Consider the following 20135-nt stretch of genomic DNA (forward strand, 5'->3'; position numbering starts at 1 on the left):
TTCCCTTGTATGTTGGGATGACATACGACCTCCGCTTATGTTGGTTAACTTAGTCAGGTTAGGCCCTTCGTTTGCTCCTTCTCTTCCAGAAGATTTAAGTAAGATTATACTGGATGTTGAAAGGATGGTTGAGGGTCTTAGCAACATGCAAAAGAAATACTTCTGATGGAAAGCTTTCTTCTCTATTCGTAACAACACAGTCAAGGCACAACATGAAGTAAGCTATTGGAAGGTCATACATAACTCTAGACAATGGATGGATTGTAACAGTATAGTTGCCATAAGAGCAGACAAATCCAGAAGCATAGTACTAATGAAAAGGGACACACATAGAAACAGCTTACTCGAATACATCCGCAACGCTGAATGCACTAAGGCCCCAGCGGATTTTTGGAGAAGACTCAAACAAGGATTGCACGCATAGCTAATTCCCCACTGGGGGAATACTCAAAGTGATTAAGGCAACTGTTTCAGCACCAATTTCCTCACGCTTATTTGCTTTTACCAAACTCCATAAAATCAATAAACAACTGCACCCACTCATCGACAAATCGAGATCTCCAGCTATTCTTATGGAGCACATGCTTAACTCTTTTATAACCAACAAACATGGAGGAATATCCTTACACTGTGTCCAATCTGGTGGAGTTGATTCACAGATTGAACAACCTTGGCTGCTTGGATGGCGTCTACTTCACCGTATGTGATTTCAAGTCCATGTTCCCTTCCATTCGCATTGAACCGTGCTTTTGTGAATTAAGGGACTTCCTCATTCGAAACATCGACAACTCTTCTAGGCTTATTTCCAACATCTTGAAGTTGGCACATCTTATGTGTCACTCATCTTTTTTGTATTTGAAAGAGATACTTTCCTGCAGTCTAGAGGGGTACCTATGGGTAGTTCCATATCAGAAACCTTATGTGAATTGGTAGTCGGGCACCTGAAACGACACATCTTACCTAGCATAAGTGATGACATTAAGTTATATGCTAGATACATTGATGATGTGTTGATTATTTGGAAGAGGAAACCGGACTTGGCAGTGTTCGTCAAAGTTTTTAATGATAATGCTCATGGCCTCTCGTTGTGGGCAGAACAACAGTGTACCATCAACGTGCATTTTCTCAACATTGACATCGAGTTACAACAGGGTCAGTTAAGAACTAAGGTATTCCGTAAGAACTCATATGCTCTGCTTTTCATACATGCGAAATCACATGATCCTTTTAGTTACAAGATCTCTGCTTTTAAGACCCTAGTAAGAAGGGCTTACACCCATTGTTTGATGGCTGAGGATAGGAGAATTGAACTGGAATATATTTCAAGTGTAGCTAGGCAGCACGGTTACTCTACATGCCTAATTAATGAACTGGTAGCATGTCATGAACAACCTACAGATGCGGCACTTCCAGAAAACCTGTCCTTTCTACCTATTACTTACAACAAGATCCTTACCAACACCTACAAACAAATAGCCCACTATATGAGTAAAAGAATCGCTTACAGGAGATCACCGACTATTTTCTCTTGTTTAAGAAACGATAAGGACAGATTTGATCAAAAATAGTATCCCAGGAATATATTCTATATCTTATTTCTGATCACAGGGTGAACCATCTGTGCAAATATATTGGTGCTACCACATGCTGCCTAAAAACAAGGATCAAGGAGCACAAATACTCCATTCAAAAATGCCTTTCCACTACAGCTTTGGCTTCTTTTGCCCTTGATGATGACGTCAGGGTGGATTTTGATAATGCACGTTTAATACAACAGTGTGAGCACCAGGCCAGCCTAAAATACCTAGAACAGCTGAAGATATTTAAAGCGTTCAAGAAAGGAACAGCCATCAATTTCAAAGAAACGGACTCATTGGCGACTGCGTAGAGGGTGTATTTTGACATATAATTGATCTACATCAAGTTTGTCTGCGGATTTTTTATATACATTGAAATTTCTTAAAACAGGAAACCAGTTACATGACTAGTTTGTTAGTGTGCTACTTCGGGCTGCGCATAACCTCAAGATGCATTTTTCAAATTTTTGGAGTCAAACCTGATGATGACCGTTGAAGATGGTAGAAAATGTTCGTTTTGAAGTGAATTTTTGCTGGTTTTTCGGTAATTACATATTTATTTTATTGAAAATATGTAGTTTCTATTTGTAGAAAAACTGAAGTCCATGTTTGAAATTAATGAAAAGCTTTTAAGGCTGCTAATTTCCATCCTTGGGAAAATACTAATTAGTGTTTTCAATGGCATCAACTTGTCAGAACCTATTAGCCAGTTCATTAGTATCTTCCAAAAAAACTTTCTCGGCCATTATAAAGTAGGCCATATACCTTCTGGATGGAATGGGATGTTTCCATGCTTCATAAAAAGGACAATGAGGAACTTCTCAGAACTGCATGACAATTGCTCTACTTTCTGATTTTAGGAAAATTTTTACATCAATTATACTGAGAAGGTCCAACTTCTGGGTGAAAAAAAACGTTAGTACAAAATTGGTCCTTTTTGCCTTGATATCTATTGTTCAGTTACAACTGATAAAAATGCAATCTTTGCATCGTTTTTAAATGTGGAAAAAAATTACAATTCTGTCCTAATATCCAAATTACGGCATAAAAGGTCTGTCTATCAAGCTGATGCATTATAAGATCTCTTTTTAATACATGTAGATAATTTTCTTGTTTCATAAAGACTGAGTATCCATGTTTTAAAATAACTAGAGGACTACTACAAGACAATTTTTTATTACCTTACCTTTTTAATTTTTACATTTTTTGAGATGATTAAATATTATAATTAAGAGAAGGATGGCTTTGTAATTAATTCTCAAATTATATATTCTATAACTTATGCAGATGATATAGTCATTTTGGCACAAGCAGCTTCAACTTTATGGCAAAAAATTAATTACATACTTTTGTATTAATTGGGATTTGTCTAATAATCCTTCTAAACCTTCAGCTATGATTTCTCATAATAAAAGTAAACCTGCTAAAGGGGTGTTCTCATGGTTCAACTGTTGTTGAACAACAACAGTTGAAAGACTATTGAAATGGTAAGTTGACCAACAAGCTATTCCCATGTTTCAACCCAAAATTGAAAAACTGGAATTTGCAATTTAAAATGACAAATTATTGAATTATTTGAATTTCAATCTGCTGGAAATGACTCATCGGTTGACATATAGTTGTACAACAAAAGTTAAACTCATCCAACTGTCATTGCTTCAACTAAGTTGAAATCAGATTCTCCATGCTTCAATGTACATTCAACTGATTTTCAACTTCTAATTATTCAATGATAGTTGAAATATGAGAACATCCCTTAAAGACTCAAGTAGATCTTTATATTAATAAGATAAAATTAAACATTTAGATGTTATGTTGACCACTTTTAAACCTTTTTTTAAATATTATAAGGATTGTTTAAGAAAATCTACTAGATTGATTGTTAATTTAATTATTTTCTGTAAAATACTAAAATTAAGAATATTTTTAATATTTTAAAATTGTTTAACACAGCAATTTATTCAATATCATTCAAAGTCAAAGAATTTTGAACTAAACCATGAACCAAGAATACATTCTAGTTGATCTTGTTTTAAATTTTTACAAATGCTTATCAGATAATGAAATAAAATATAAGATTGTTGTTCTTGTTTTTATTATTAAAATTGGCTAGTTTGCTGATTGTGTTGCAGATTCAAGAAGAAAAAAAAATCAATGTAATAGATATAGAAAACTGTTAGGTAAAATGTACAAAAACTTAGTATTAATAAAGTACATAATAATAAATTTTTTATGACAACATTTTTAATATTAAAAAAATAACAAAAGATTATAATCAGCAAATTCTGATAAAATTAGTGAACAAATCTAAATAATGCATAACCATTCTTACACTTGTTCTATATCAAGTGTCAAACATTTTATTCAGATTGGACTGATTTATTATGTCCAGGCCACAAATATCTTTGCATAATCTTAATATTTATAATTCTAATTTTTATATAATAAAATAATATATACAGTTTAATCCAATTTAACGTCATTAGATGTAACGACAACCCTAATATAACATCAAATTTTTATTGGTCCCACGATTTTACTATACTAGATAATATTAAAAACCCACTTGTGACGACATAAAACCCTGTTTTAACATCATATTGAAGCACTCCCAAATTTACAAAATTAGATTACAAATTTCATTTAACAAAAAAAATACTACATGTTCAGTCATAGGGTCAGAGTCCACTTCCTAAAATGACTGTGGGCGGTACTCTCACCACCTCACTTTGGTGGGGTGAGATTTGCCACACTTTTAAACAACATGACAATTGGTTATTATGATATTATGTACTCATAATGACTGGTTATCATCAGTTATTATGTACTCATTTTTAAATTACTTTATGCTAAATTGTTAAATATTCTATTATTTTTAATATAACATATTATATCAAATACTTTATAAAGAAATAATTGTACCATTTTTAATTGGCATACATCGGTATGTATTCAAAACCAGAAGTTCCGCCATTATTGAAACTTAGAACAAATAGAAATTTCTTATAAAAGGTAATTTTTGAAATTTTTAATTACATCAATGTATACTTAGACATAATAATGTAAATAAAGTTGATTTAAACATGTAGTTTGCATTTTTATACATATGGCAATAAATTATCATAATACTGTATTACCATTAAGAAATAATTTTACGGTAATATATACGATGTTAAATTAGAATGGATTTTATAATAGATTCTTGAACACACTTGGTATTTTTTATGGGACTGAAATTATGATTTTGCAGATAACAACACTCTATTATAACGTCAAAAAATTGCTGGTCCCATGGACAACATTATAATCGGGTTAAACCATTTATATTTTTAATATTAACTTATTTATTATTTTTGTCAATATTAACTTTATTGAGAGTTCCCATATCTTTAGAACCCAGATTAGCACCTTATGCAACTATAAAGCCCTAAACTGATGCAGGATATAACAAATACAAATTTCATTTGTTTCTATTTTTAATTTATTTATTTTATAAAAATTTAAAATAACTTCATTAAAAAGGTCCATCTCTTATGGAATATTAAAAAAACAACATTTTTTTAAATATTTCAATAATAACTTAAGCAACTAATAATGTCCTCCTTTCATCATCATCAAATTTTAATTGTATACACACACATATTCTTATAATTATATAAGAATGCTAGAGCATTTGTGTATGTAATTATTTTAAACAATAGAAGTATTGTTTACCATAAAAAAGAAATAATGATGATGCTTACAGTTTAGTATACAATGTCCTCCAACATGGACTCAATGAATATGGTTTGAAAAGTGGCCACTGTCTTTGGACATAACATTTCCATTGTTCTTGAGTTGTTTCTACTTCCATAACTTGTCTCCATCGTTTACATACTTGACCACAACACCATAATGATAGATCATCAAGGTATGAAAATATAACAGCAAGAACTAGAAAGAAATATTAATGTTAATTTTTAATATTCTAATTCAAGTTGGTATTTAAGTAAATATTATAATTATAAAGCAATAAAAATAATACAGTAGAACATCACCAATTCAGACTAATTAGGAGAAAGCTTAGTCAGAATTAGTGAAAGTCAACTTAACAAGATTTTTACTCAAATGCATATTGTATGGTATTGTGAAATCGGGGGATGCCGAATAAGTCGGAACCCCTCTCGATTGTCACCAATGTGTGAGATCCCGGGGAGGTAAGAGTTTGTCGTACCTCTTTTTCCGGCGACTCACGTGTCCAGGATGGCTGTTACGTCGACGGCGCGTTACGCGTTACGCGAGTGGAGGAGGAGGAAGATTGGGGTCGACGATAAGGCGAAGCCGACAGTCAAGAAAGACACCATTTTATAACAAAACAAGATTTATTAAACTCGAAACGAACAAAACTACACGTCTACACATCTACCCTCATAAACAAAAAGGGGGTCCGGAGAGAGAGAGTTTACAAATATATGCTCATACCTCTTAACGAGTCCGTACTAGACAGAGTCCGGTGAAAGTCCCGGTAGGTTGATATTCACTCCGAAGTGACGATAAAGTTTGGCTGATGGAGAGTCAGTTAATGGGCCGATGGCACGTAGAGCTTTAGAATTCGTAGACAGGGCAATGGCACTTAAAGAACTTAGAAACCTTTTGAGAGTCCGGCGGATGGCGTAGTGCACGTCGTAAAAGCGAGACGAAGGAGAGCCCTTTAGGGGGGGAAGGAAGCGTCTTTTATAAGTTTTGGATGGGAAAACTTGTCACATGATCGAAAACGAATCACTATTAGGGCCATAGGTGTTCCCGGGATATTAAATAAACGACTAGTTCGGACGCTAACTATAAACCATCGTGCAAGATGATCTACCTGCTCCGAAGGAATAACGGTTTGTTGATAGTTAGGGGACAATCGTTGCCATTCGAGGGTCAATAATTTCCCGGGTATGGAATGTTGTTGATTAAGTTGTTTATAACTGGAGTGAACAAATTCAGAAATTTCTAGGTTTTTAACTTCCAGATTTCACAGTATGGTCCAAAGAGTATACTTTAAAGTCAAATTTTATTGTGCACTTTAAATGAATAAATATAGTGGTTTGACAATGTAGTAGTAGTAGTAGTAGTAGCATGATTCTTATCATTGCCAATGTTTACTAATTTGGGATTAAAAAAAAGCTAATTGGGCTGCAATTTGAAAAAATTATAGACCTATAATTCCTCACTGTCGTCTGTCTGTCTTTCCTTAATCTCGAGAACAGAGTTAAACAGATGAAATACAAGATGTGGAAAGATTAGGGGCAGGAGGCACCAATTAACTATATATATAAACTTCCAATGCAAACTGGAAGTTATGTTATTTCAATTAAAAAATTTTCCCCTGAAAGGAGTTAATAGATGGCATAACTCTACTGTTAAAGGAAAAGTATGATTTACAGAGACAAGCCACTATTAATGAGGAGGAAAGCATATATTTTAAATGAAATAAATTTTAAAAAATATGATTCAAAATTGCAGCTCAACATTGTAACAATGTCACAATAAATAATTACTTGTTTTTATTTGAGATTCATCTTCTAACCATTTCTTGATCACATTTGGACACACATGTGTAGAGTACATAAATGCTATATTATTATGCATAAAATTAGTAAAAACATAATTACAATAAATATTTTATTTTTCAGTTTCTCATATTAAAATTGATCTGAATATACAATCAATATAAAAATTATACAACTAAGAAAATTTACTATGTTTATAGAATTAAAAAAAAACCCAAAGAATTTCATGATAGTTTATTTCCTATATGCCAGAAAAAGCATACAAAAATTGCACATTAAATTTTTTCCAAATTAAATATTTCTATTGTAAAAAAGAATTGAAGTTAAAAAAAGTGTATGTAAAAAATATACACTGCCCATCTAAAGTTAAGTATGAATCACAAACATGACAATATTTTCAAAACCACTTAAACAAATTCCTAAAATTTTCATAGATGTATACATACTTTAGGTATACACTGTATGTATTTGGGGAAAAAATGAGTGAATGTTAAAAGAAAAAATAACAGATGAATGCAAGTAAAAATAAATGTGAATACAAAAAAGAAGGTTTGAATACAAATGCTAAGGTCAATATAGAATGTGACCTCCTCATTAATGCAAGGTTGACAGTGCCAACTCATACTTCAATAAGAAATTGCAAAAAATGAGAAGGCAATGATTGTCGTTCACACAAAAGAGTGGTTTGGAGGTCATCAAGGGTTTGTGGAGGAGGTATGACAGCTGAAACACATCTTCCTAGAGTATCCCATAAATGTTCTATGGGACTGAGATCTGGAGAATATGCAGGCCAATCCATTCATTTTATTTCCTCTTCATAAAATATTCCTCTCCATATTGGTCAACCAATCTTACTTGATTGGACAAGCATTCTTGTCCATTAAAATGAAATCTTCTCCAATTGCAGCAGCATAAGGTTTGACATAGTGGTCCAGTATCTCATCATGATACCTGTGAGAAGTAATGGTACCTCCATCAAACACAAGGAGGTCAATGCAACCATCTAATGAAACCGAGCCGTCTTTCCACCACTGCTAAAAGCATGTCTTTCCATTATGTTCTGTGGTTTGTAATGGGTTCTAATCTCCTTCCAGATTGATATACAGCTGCTGATAGATTCCAGGGAGAACCTAGACTCATCTGTGAACAGGACATGAGTCCACTGTTCTAAAGTCCAGTCTATGTACTCCTGACATCACTTCAGATGGGCCTGTATGTCTGGAAGCTGAAGGCACACAGAGCCGATTGATGAGCATAGAGTCCAGCCTTGTGAAGCCTTCTGGTAACAATTGAGACAGATACCTGCCTTCCTGTGGATGACACATGACTAGCATGCAGAGATGAGGCAGACACTCTACTGTTTCTTTTGGCTAGAACCTGTATATAACAATCATCCTGAGATGTCACCCATGGACATCTTGAAAAAGGTCTTGTGACAATGGTTCCTGTTGTTTGGAATTGTCTCCAAAGCTTCAAAATAGCAGAATGATGGATATTAAAGAATCTTTCCACTTCAGTAATTGACTGGCCTCCAATCTTCCAACAGCTCTCCATCTTTCTGAATCCTACAAATGTTTTCTTTGGGACATGATTATGTACTGTTTGCACCATATCAATTCTGTTTTCTGTTCTTTATTGTCTACAGCAGTGTTCCACACCTTTCACCTTGTAACTGCACACTGGTGTGCCATTACAAGGTGAAAGGTGTGGTTTTACATATTCTTTTAATTTCAAGTTTCATTTATGTATTTTATCACAGTTGCTGTGTTTCTTATGCTTGTATTTTATTTTCTGTGCATCACTGATGAAATAAGATGATGTTTGTTTATTCTTTATTACAAGCTATGCATTTTTATGTATTCTAAGAAATTAAATGTAAAATAAATTTGCTCACAGGTGTTGATGTCTGTTTAATACTAATACTACTACTACTAATAATAATAGGTTAGTGACATTATGTAATTCTATTAATAGTATCATATCATATGTTTTTGAGGGGATTGACATTTTGGTGTGCCGTGTTGAGTCATGTCGAGTCATGGGTGTGCCACAAGTAGAAAAAGGTTGCAGAACACTGGTCTACGGGTACTGTAGACCAGTGTTCCGCAACCTTTTTCTACAAAAATAGTGCTTTCTAGAAAGACACCAGTAGTTTCTCAGTGTTCATTTGCATATTTACATACATTTTGCTTAATTTTAATGGGTAAATGTTAGTTTTCATACTAAATTATATCTGTACACTAATTTTCATTAAGCTTTCATGCTACTTAGTCCTTTATTTAGCTTTTTGTGATCTGTGCTTAACTTTTGATGAGCAGTGTAAGTCTGTTTATGATAAAAAACAACTTAAGATAAAAGCATTTTGATATTAATAGAGTACAACTGCATTGTGTCTTAATTATGGCATTGAGTTTACCAAAGACAAGACGGTTTTCTTGAAAAATTTGTTCACATTAAAAAGTGTGTGAAATTCTTGTAGACTTCTCTGGTAATTATGACAGTAAGTTCTCCATGGAATTTAAATCAATCAGAACTCAAGGTTGACCAGGCTATTATAGTTACAGTAGAGTCCTGCTAGTCCAAACTAATTGGGACAGAGCCCTGTTTGGATTAGCAGATTTTCAGATTAGCTGAATAACTGAAATAATGCAGAAGCAAGCAGTAAAATAGGTCTGGTTTATACAGATCCAACACCATCAATGATGTCAGTACTCCCACCCTTTATTTCATCTGACTTGCACATAATAAAGGCTGAAAACAGTTAACAAAAACAAGTTTTGTAATTTTGAAACCTGCCTTCATTGTTTATCTTAAAATTATTTTAACTGTAAAAAACGTTTTTAATACACAGTCCAGGATGTTCACATTCCAATCAGTTGACTGATGCTACTCTGTGAGTTAGCACACTTAATTGTGGATGTTGAATGTCCTCTTTGCTCTACATTATTTTAGTTTAGTTTAGTCTGCTGCTACAATGACTATGAAATGGAAACACACAATGTGTACATTGAAAAATAAGTTGGATGTTTTTGAAAAGGCTAGACAAGGGTGAAAATGCAACAAAATTGGCAGTAGTTTGGAGTGGGCAAGGCCATAATAACCAACTGGAAAAAAAACCGCACAAAGATTGAGCAGTTTTGTGCCTCTACTTTAGAAAAATCAGTTGAAAATCAACAAACAGCAAGGCCCTCAACATTTGACAAGCTTGATGAAGCCTTATTCACATGGTTCATTCAGGAAAAAGAAATGAGAACATCCCTAAGTGGAACTCTTGTTACAGAAAATTTCCTCTCTGCTAACCAAAACATGTTCGGATTAGTGGTGTTTGGACTAGCGAAACTCTACTGTACTTGCTTTTTCTCTAATGAGCTTAAATTACTTCATAAAATATGGCAACAGAGTCACATCTTCACATCATCTACACTTCAATTCTCAACTAATCGCTATCAAACAAAACTGCTTTATTTGGAAATACTTCCACACATCATTTCAATACAATACATGAACTGAGTGCTTTCAGAGCTGTGCTCCATCTTCAGAGTTTTATATTCTTTAAAATTTTAAGGACTATACATCATGAAAGTATTTCTTTATATTTGAATACTCTCAATTTTTACATGTTATTCAAAAAACTTACCATTAGGTGAAACTAATTTATTTTTTTCTTTGTCTCAAATATAGAATGTATACTATATAGTACATCAATATATTGCATTATTTCTAATAGTTTAATTATACATTAATACAGTTTACCCCTATTGATGCTATTCATTTCAACTTAAGCCTAATTATTTTCAGATTATAATAAAAATGGTTAATCTAATGAATTTCAGTCTAAAAGGTAGACAATTAGGCTATGATCTTGTAATAATCAAATAAATCTAGCAATGAGTCGCGTAACTTTCCTGGCTGCTACGAGATTTTATTTTAAAAATCACTTTTTAATTATTAATCATAAATAAATAAATAAAATTATATGTGATGCCATCTATTATGAGATTTTGTTATAAAAACTTTTCTATTTTATAATAATTAAAAATATATAAAGGACTTAATTTTGAAAGCAGAGAAGAGTTTTACAAACATCTGTAAATGTTAACAACAAGTAAAATCAAGTAACAAAAAGTAAGTCCAACCCCATGGGAGATATGACAAGTGACCACCTTCTACCCCCCCTTCTCAACCTTTCATCACCAAAATTTAATAGCATCAATGCCCCTTAAATACAAGCTACCGTGCCAAATTTCGTTTCTTAATCTTCACCCCATCCTGAGATATTAAACAAAATAAACACCAACACACACATGTGAAATTTTTTGCCGGTTTTTTGACTTTTTTGGGTTCAGAAGGTCCCTTGTTATGTATACATAACAGCTAAGAAAGTAAAATGAAATAATTTAAAAATTGTAAAAAAAAAATAAACTTTGGAATGGAACTGAAATTGCAACTTTTGCTTATATCTATATGCATCTTTTCTAATTTAAATTTATAAATACAACTATATAAACTGTATAATTTCTTTATACCTTCTGCTGGTAAATTTTCACCAAGACCATCGGGAAAGATGCTATCCATTTTCCGTGGACAACTAAGGGCTGAAATACATTCAGTCAGTTTATCAATTTTCAATGTTGTAATCACAATTCTTCGAGGTCTATCTTGTCTCCTTGGCAATGTTTCATAAAAATCTGAAGGTTCTTCATTACCAGAATCTTCAGAATCACTTTTCTACATAAATGTATGCATTAAAAAATATTAATGTAAGTATATAAATTTTAAATTAACACACTTATTTTCCAATGAAACAAAAATATAATATATATAGTTTTCATGACAGTTTTGCTTTAAAATAAAGAAAAACTCTATATATATATTGATATTATTAAATTAAATTTCTGAAACTAATTTTAAGTATAAATATGAAAATAAATTAATATATATTAAAATTAAATTAATTTGATTAATTTATTCATAAATAAATACTGTTTGGTTGCATGAAGAATGCATTAGAAAGGAATGTGATATAGCCAAACATATCTAAAAGACAAAGATAGCTTGAAAATAATCTATGCCAAATGTTGTTAATTAAATAAATTACAAAAAATAGCTTGTAGGTAAACTGCCTAAGCAACTATCTTGTGATTGTTAGATGTTCGTGTTTAACAACTCCTCAGCGATAGTGCTCATGAGAAGAGCGCGAAACCTCGTCCCATTTTTTAAAATTAAAATCCCCATTTTTTTTATAGTAGTTCTTTTTTCTCTCTCTCTGTGCAGTCTGTAAAGTTCATGACTGCTTTGTGATTTGTGTAAATAACTTCAATAAAGTTTTTTTTTGAAGACATTGCTGGTATGTATAATTTGTCATCCTATCCTGCGCTGTGAATAAACAAATTATCATTAGCATATCGAAACTGAAGTTAATGATAAAAAATCTTGACCCTAACAGTGATGTCAAATGGGAGAAACCTATTTCTGAAAGTAATTATTCAAAATTTAAAAAAAGCTTACAGTACTACTTTTAATATTATTTCACTTATTCATTTTGAATTTGATTTAAAAATAATAATAATAATTAAATAATGACAACTTGATCTGTGTTTAAAAGTAAGTCTTCCTAGTAAAGATATATTGCTAATTGATTAAAACATACGAAACAATCTTCAAGCCAAGGAACTAATTTATTATGTAACATGTTTTTGGCTTTCTTTAGTAACATCAACAGGCATTTTAGAACAAACAATGCAATTCCATTGGTTTGAAATGCATTGTTCTAAAATGCTTACATTTTGCATTGGAATGCCTGATGATGCCAGCAAAGAAAGCCAAAAACATTTTTACAGAATAAATTAGTTGCTTGGGTCAAAAATTGTTTTGTATGTCATTTTACTAATTATCCAGTTCTTATACAGTCAAACCTTGGGTTTCAAATGCCTTGCTTTTCAAACAATTTGGCTCACAAACAAAAATTTTAAACTCATATTTTCCCCACTTGCTGTATGATAACTCCGTTGACAAAGAAGCTACTTGGAAAAAGCCGGCCACAAATGGTCAACTCCCTCTACTTCCTATGTTGAAGAAAGTCAACAGCTCAATCAATCAAAGGCAAGACTACCAATTCAGAAGTTAGTGGTGCAGAGATTTGCATCATGTCATGAAATGTCACAACACAAATCATTGATGACGTTGCTATTTAAATTATATTTCAATACATATGTGGGAAAAATACTATTTCCATTTTTCAGCATGTGCCGCAGTTGAATCAAAATCAAATTAATTAATAAAAGCCACATTAATTGACATTCATGTAATATAAATGGAATCTAAGAATTCATGTTTAAATATGCTTATGTTAAATTAAATATATAATATTACAGTAATAAATTTTTGCTATAATATTAATATTTATTAATATTATGTAGCCAGTTAATTAAAACTAAAAATAATAATTAAAACTATGGCCTTTACACCAAAACTGAAACTAAAACTAAAATTAAAAATAAAATGAAAATTAATTAATTTAAATTAAAATGGAAATCAAATCAATTGAAATATATTGCAGAAAGTATGGATAAAGTACTTGTTGTCTGTCTTGATTGATTTGATTGTATTTCATCCAGGCAGAGTCGAGTCTATTTATAGCACTTTTTTTGTTAAGTGATGGTTTCGATTTCACTTGGCAGTGATGGAATATTTTGCTTTTAATATATATATAGAATAAATATAGATAACATTATATTCCATTTTTTGGCATTTTTATGCATGAAATACTGCTAAAAAGGTTGGGAATGGATTAATCCATTTTATATTGTTTATGGAAAAATTTGTTTTGGTTTTAGAACAATTTGGTTTTTGAACAACTTTTAGGAACAAATTAAGTTTGAAATTCAAAGTTTGACTGAAATATCATTACTGCTAACTGATTTATTATGTGACATAAATTTTGTTATATCAAACTAAATGTAAACATTAATAAAATATTAATGATCTACTTAAATATTTTTAAAACTTTAAAACTAAAAAATATTTATTTTGTTTTTACCCCTTTATCTGCTTTAAAAATACACTCATGGTTGTTAAATTTAATAAAATTTTGTTTTAATAATAATTTTTTCATTGCAGAAAAAAATATATAAACAATAAAATGGAATAAGTACGGGCACAGTGATTGGTCCAAAATTAGCAGATAGGCCTATCTGCATGATTGAATTAGATAAAAAAAAACTAGCAACATTAAATGGAACAGTTTTTATGGTAAGATATGTCAACGATATAATAATTATATATGATACTTCAGTGACAAATGTTAATATAATCTTAAATTATGCAAATATTGTGCATTAAATTTGTCTTTAAAATTTAAATGTGAATTTAAAAAAAATTATTTAAGCATAAAAATAACCCAATATAGTATTTCACTTAACATAACAATCATGTAAAATTATTGTAATGTAAATAAAGTCACAAACCATAAATCCTATTGTCCCTTAGCAACAAAATACTACTACTTTATGACAGCCTTATCCAAGATTTGGCCTAGAACAACTAAATTAGAAGAAAGGATTACAGAATAGCATGAGTTATTACATAAATTTTTATTAAATGACTGCCCCCCACAGATTATTACAAAAAAGGTATCAGAATACAATAAAGGTAAGTTTAATGTTAAACATAGGATAAAAATGAGATAAGGAAAATATATATATATCTTTTCCTTACAATAAGGGTCTTTTTGAAAAGTATAAAAATAAATTTAAAGATTATGGGATTATATTAGTGGCTAACTTAAAAAATTAAATTAAAATAAGTAAAACAAAAAAGAAAGAAAATTTGGAGGAGGGTGAGGTAGTCTATAAACTTAACTGTACATGTGTAAATCTAATTATACAGGGGAAACAAAAAGATAGCTGCAAATTAGAATTTGAGAACACAAAGCAGTTATTAGACTAAAATGTAACCAATCTCCAAGGTTCAAGCATTGTGAGAAATCTGGACGTGTTATTGATGAAAATAATTTTAAAATTCTTCTCTCTACACCATAAATTTAAATAATGGAGTGGAGATAGAGGGCATGTGAATGGATATTGTGTGGAATAAAAGCTCATGACAAAATGAATGCTGGTTAATTGATAATGTACAACTACTAGAAAGTTCATAAATTATTTTATTTGCTTTGTACCAAAGAAAAAGATCAGGTTTTAAGTAATGATGGGACGATACTAAAATTTCTCCCAATTCCGCTGAAAACTCCTGATTCCAAATCTTTCGAATATTTTCTAAAGTTTATTTTAGTTTAAAACAATTAGATTTACATTACAAGCATAATCCATTCATTAATTAATAAACATCAAGCTTAGAATGGAAAATGATTGGGAAATTCAAAATCATCTTTCAAAAGAAACCCAACATTTCTCCATTTAAATGTGAATATGCATACTTTTATTGTATACTACAAAATAACTTTGTAATCTTATTTCAGATAAAGTTAATTAATATTGCAACACTACCCTCAAAGAAATTACAGTTAATTCTGTTTTACTCAAAGAATTATCCCAGCATGTCATCTAGGGTCGCCATCTTTGAAAACTGCTTCATTGGCCAATGCCATGACTAGGGAAGGGGGAAGGCAAATGAGAAGATGCACTTCTTTTTTAATATTTCTCGCAATTGGTATGTCTCGTAAATGCAGTATTTCATTGTATTTAACACTAAATAAGGTTTCACAAATGATGCAACAAGCCAAACAAATGTCATCACCACGAGTTAATCAAGTTTTGAATTCATTCACTCAAGCCAGATTTTCCTAAATTTATGTACAATTATGTGAACTTTTTTCATGGAAAAGAAGAATCAAATGAATGCCTAGACTGATTCATCTTGAAAAAAATCCAGTAACAAGTTGCTTAACTTTTCCAGCAACATTTGGTGGCACCATCTTTTATTATATCTTATTAAAAAAACAATGCAAAAAGCTTAATTTTGAGGGTAGGGATTTTGGAATTTATAAAAAAAATTGTAAATGCTAACAAATAATATCTTCATTAAATCCTACCCTACTGGAAATACACACAACCCCATTATCTCCCCACCCCTTAGCCTTTAATTACTAAAATTTAATAGCATCAATTCCCCTAATAAACAAACCTCTCTGTAAAATTTCAGAAATTTTTAAAAAGCATACGAGTTAAGCATCAAAGAGAGTGAACAAAATCATGCCTCCCCCCCCACACACAAATTACCCCAAATTTTTTTGCATTTCTCAAAGTTTTGAAGTTCTGAGTCCAAAATGTAAAAATCTTGGGGAGTCATTTTTTGACTGATCGCCATACTTTCTCTCTGGTATATAACAAGAGCTGGGAAAGTAAAATAAATTTTTAAACTCAACTCAAATAAATTTACTCAACTCAATAAATTTAGCGTGAACAATTATTTTTACTTACAATCATGCAAATCATGTTTGAGAATTTAACATATTACAGCATTATCTGTGAATCATAACAAAAACATTCATAGTTCTAATGGAAAAGTTGTTTTATCATTAAAAAATGTCTTAAATACTTTTTTCAGCAACACTTTGTTTAAACGAGCATTTTCAACCCCTTTTCATAGGTCTACGTCAGGTTTAACAAGAAGATTTGAACCATTTAAGAAGACAGTTTGAATATTCTTGTTAACTGATGTAGACCTATGAAAAGGAGTTGAAAATGCTCATTTAAACAAATTAAAGTGTTGCTGAAAAATATTTAAGGTATTGTTCAAGTGTTTTATTATAAGTAAACATACTAAATATTAGAAACAATTTAATATAATATTTTTTCAATTAAACTATAAGTTTGTTTATATTTTAAACCATTTTTTGAACACTTAAATATTTTTGTCGACTGCCAGCCTCAATTTGAAATTGCCGGTCAAGCCAACCCAATACCATCCAGGTAGTAAACTAATGTCACCCTATCTCCCCTAAAATGGGGGGTAGTTAGTACTGACCAAGTGCGATCTCTAGTTGCTCTGACTACATGAAAAAAAAGTTCGATGTGCCAGACATCACCTCATATATGGGCATTACGTACTCTATACTTTGGCAACATGAAAGTTTTCAATAAACTAATACTTAATTGTTAATATAATAATTTAAAAATTTTTTTAAATCTTTGACTAAAACAAATAATTTTCTTGTTAAATGTGAAAGAACCATTTTAAAAATTGGAAATCATGACAAAATTTACTCGATTCCTGGAAAATGTCCAATTTTTCCAATTTTGATTAATGGTCCCATCACTAGTTTTAGATTTGTTTTTTATATTATTTGTAAGAACTAAGTCATGTTTTTTATTTTTAATCTGAAGAGGGGTGAATTAATGTATAAAAAACCATTCACCCAAAATTCATTGCTTGATTTAAAAATTCTAATGTAACTGGATGATCTATGTTCTTGCTGAGTTCTATGTTCAAATTTGGGTTGTAGAAATTCTATAAAGTAGGAAAGTGTTTTCTTAATGTTTGATTAAAATAAAACTGTGTTTTGTCTTTAACTTGAATGTGGAAGTGCATCTTTGAAATGGACCTGATCTCAGTTTTACATTACAGAGTCCCCATTCAGAACATGCATTGGTAGTAGTAAAGAATAGTGGGTTAGGGTGACAAATTTTACTTAACTAGTCTATACAAGATTACAACAAGTGAATGTCCAGCTGAATTTCAAAGAATAATTTATGAAGGTGGATACATTTCTGACTTTGTTTTTAATGAGGATATGACAGCCTTGTACTGAAAAAAGTTGTTTACTAGGACATATATAGCTTGTAATGAGTAGTCTCATCCTGCTTTTAAAGCTGCAAAAGATTGACTAATAATTGCTGCTGGTGGCAATGCATCAGTCACAATCAAACTAAAATCACTTATAGTATGCCCTGCACAGACAACATCTGTTACGAAAGGCATTGATAAGACTTATTTGCCTGTTGTATGGAGTTTTAAAACAAGAAAAGCATCAGACAATTTTTACTGAATGATACTCTTCCTACTTTTGTCTAGAGGTAGAAAAAATTAGTGCTGCAGATAAATTGCTTAATTAATAAAGTTGTTTTAGTCTTTGACAATGTCTCTGGGCATCTAACAAATCTTAAAAATTACATATTGATGCCTGGGATTTTAAGGTAATTTATTTACTATCCAAAACTATATGTATCATAGATAATTTAGTTAAAATGTAATAATTTATAAAAGAAAAATTCAAAATTTTTTTGATCCCTTTGGCAGCTGATGGATCAGGATATTACTGTAGTCTTCAAAGTATATTACTTATGCACAATCTTCAGGATTGTTATGGCAATGTAGGCATCTGATTTGTTGTCTGTGACTGACTATTGAAAGTCCTTTAATATTCTTAAGAACATAAACATTTCAGCAGCCTGGGAAGAAGTGTCACAATAATGTATGAATGGTGTCTGATGGAAATTGTAGCCTGATGCAATTTTTAACTTTTCTGGATTTGAGTTTCTCAGATATAACTGCTGCGTGTGGAATGGTCAAGAATATTAGTATTAATGATATCAATGAGTTGCTACAAAGACACGGAGAGTCACTTTCAAAAAATGATTTGGAAAAGCTGGCAACACACCTTGCTAAAGAGAACAATGAAGAAAACAAAAGTTCAGGAAATGGCACCACTCAGAACTCTTACTACAAAAGTTTCCATACAGATACAAACTGCCTGTGAATCTCTGTTATAATTATCTGACTGGGAATGAAGCTCATCCATCTAAATGCTCTCACACCACATAACTTGGAGGAGAGAAGAAAAAAGTTTAATAGACATCCATACTGCAGTTCTTACCAGGAAAACTAGGAACCCTGTTTATCTAAATGACCCTTAATCAGGTCCATCTCATTTTATCACTATTTTCAAAGATGTCTTAATTTTTAATTTATAACTTTTGTCTTATTTTATTTATGTAAGATAATAATAAAATAACCAAAACTGTTTATTAAAATTAAAAATTTATTAACTTTTACTAGTCAATTTTCATTAAACAGTAAATTTGTTTAATGAAAATTCTGTTTAATTTGAATATAATTAGTGCAATTCAACACCATATCAATGTAAAATAAATGTATCTTTACAAAAATACTATTCCTTGTATTCTTTGCTCTTCCTTAATAACTAGACCAATTTCAACTCATTTCAAATGGACCAATGCATTTATTTATTTTTGAGAATATGATTTTTCTCTTTGCTTTGTCATGAATAAAACATGAAAACAATTTAATAATTCCAAGTTTGTAACAATTCCATTTATTATGTAACAGTATCATTCAGTTATTTGGTATTATTATTAGGATTTTTTAAGTTATAAAGCTTTTAATTTACAAATTCAACTTGTCAAATTGTCATTTTTTATAAAATTTTTGATGGTCCATGCACTATTTCTTCAGTTGTTTCATTTCTCCTATAGAAAATAATCTTGGTTAAACAATGAGCAATTATTTATTGTGACATCGTTTATGGCTGAAATTTTTTATCATATTTTTAATTTATTTAATTTAAAATATATGCTATCCACCTCAAATTAGTAGTGTCTTGCCCCTGTACATCATACTTTTCTATTAGAACAGAGTTGTGCTGGTCATCTATCTAACTTGTTTCAGGGGAAAATTTTTGAACTGAAATAACATGACTTCCAGCTTGCATTGGAAGTTTGCATATAAATAACCAGGTCCTCCTGCCCCTAAGGTTTCCATATCTGGTCTTGGATTTCATATATCTAACTTAGTTCTTGAGATTAAGGAAAGACAGATGGACAGACGACAGTGGGAATTTATAGGTCTAGAATTTTTTCAAATTGCAGCCCAATTAGCAAAAAATGTTAATGTTTTCTGTAAAATTTTGAGTGATATAAATTTTGGTAAATCAATTTTGGACAACTGAGTGACTATATCACATTAAAAAAAATAAAGTTAAAGTAATCAGATCTAACAAAACTGGTTGTTAGATGTTAAAGACAACATTTTTCTGAATGCAATG

General features: G+C 30.9%; 1 protein-coding gene across 3 annotated transcripts in view; it reads right to left on the minus strand.

Annotated features, from left to right (window-relative positions):
* LOC136979100 (uncharacterized) overlaps window positions 1–20135 on the minus strand; it is a 64287-nt gene that overhangs the window by 16262 nt on the left and 27890 nt on the right. For all 3 annotated transcript variants that reach the window (XM_067275017.1, XM_067275018.1, XM_067275015.1), the window contains 2 exons: window positions 11641–11842; window positions 5321–5510 (listed from right to left, as the gene is read on the minus strand). In XM_067275017.1, coding sequence (XP_067131118.1) covers window positions 5321–5510; window positions 11641–11842 — 392 coding nt within the window. The remainder of the gene's footprint in view (window positions 1–5320; window positions 5511–11640; window positions 11843–20135) is intronic.

This window comes from Centruroides vittatus, unplaced genomic scaffold, assembly GCF_030686945.1.
Source record: "Centruroides vittatus isolate TY-2023 unplaced genomic scaffold, ASM3068694v2 contig_577, whole genome shotgun sequence".
NCBI lineage: Eukaryota > Metazoa > Arthropoda > Arachnida > Scorpiones > Buthidae > Centruroides > Centruroides vittatus.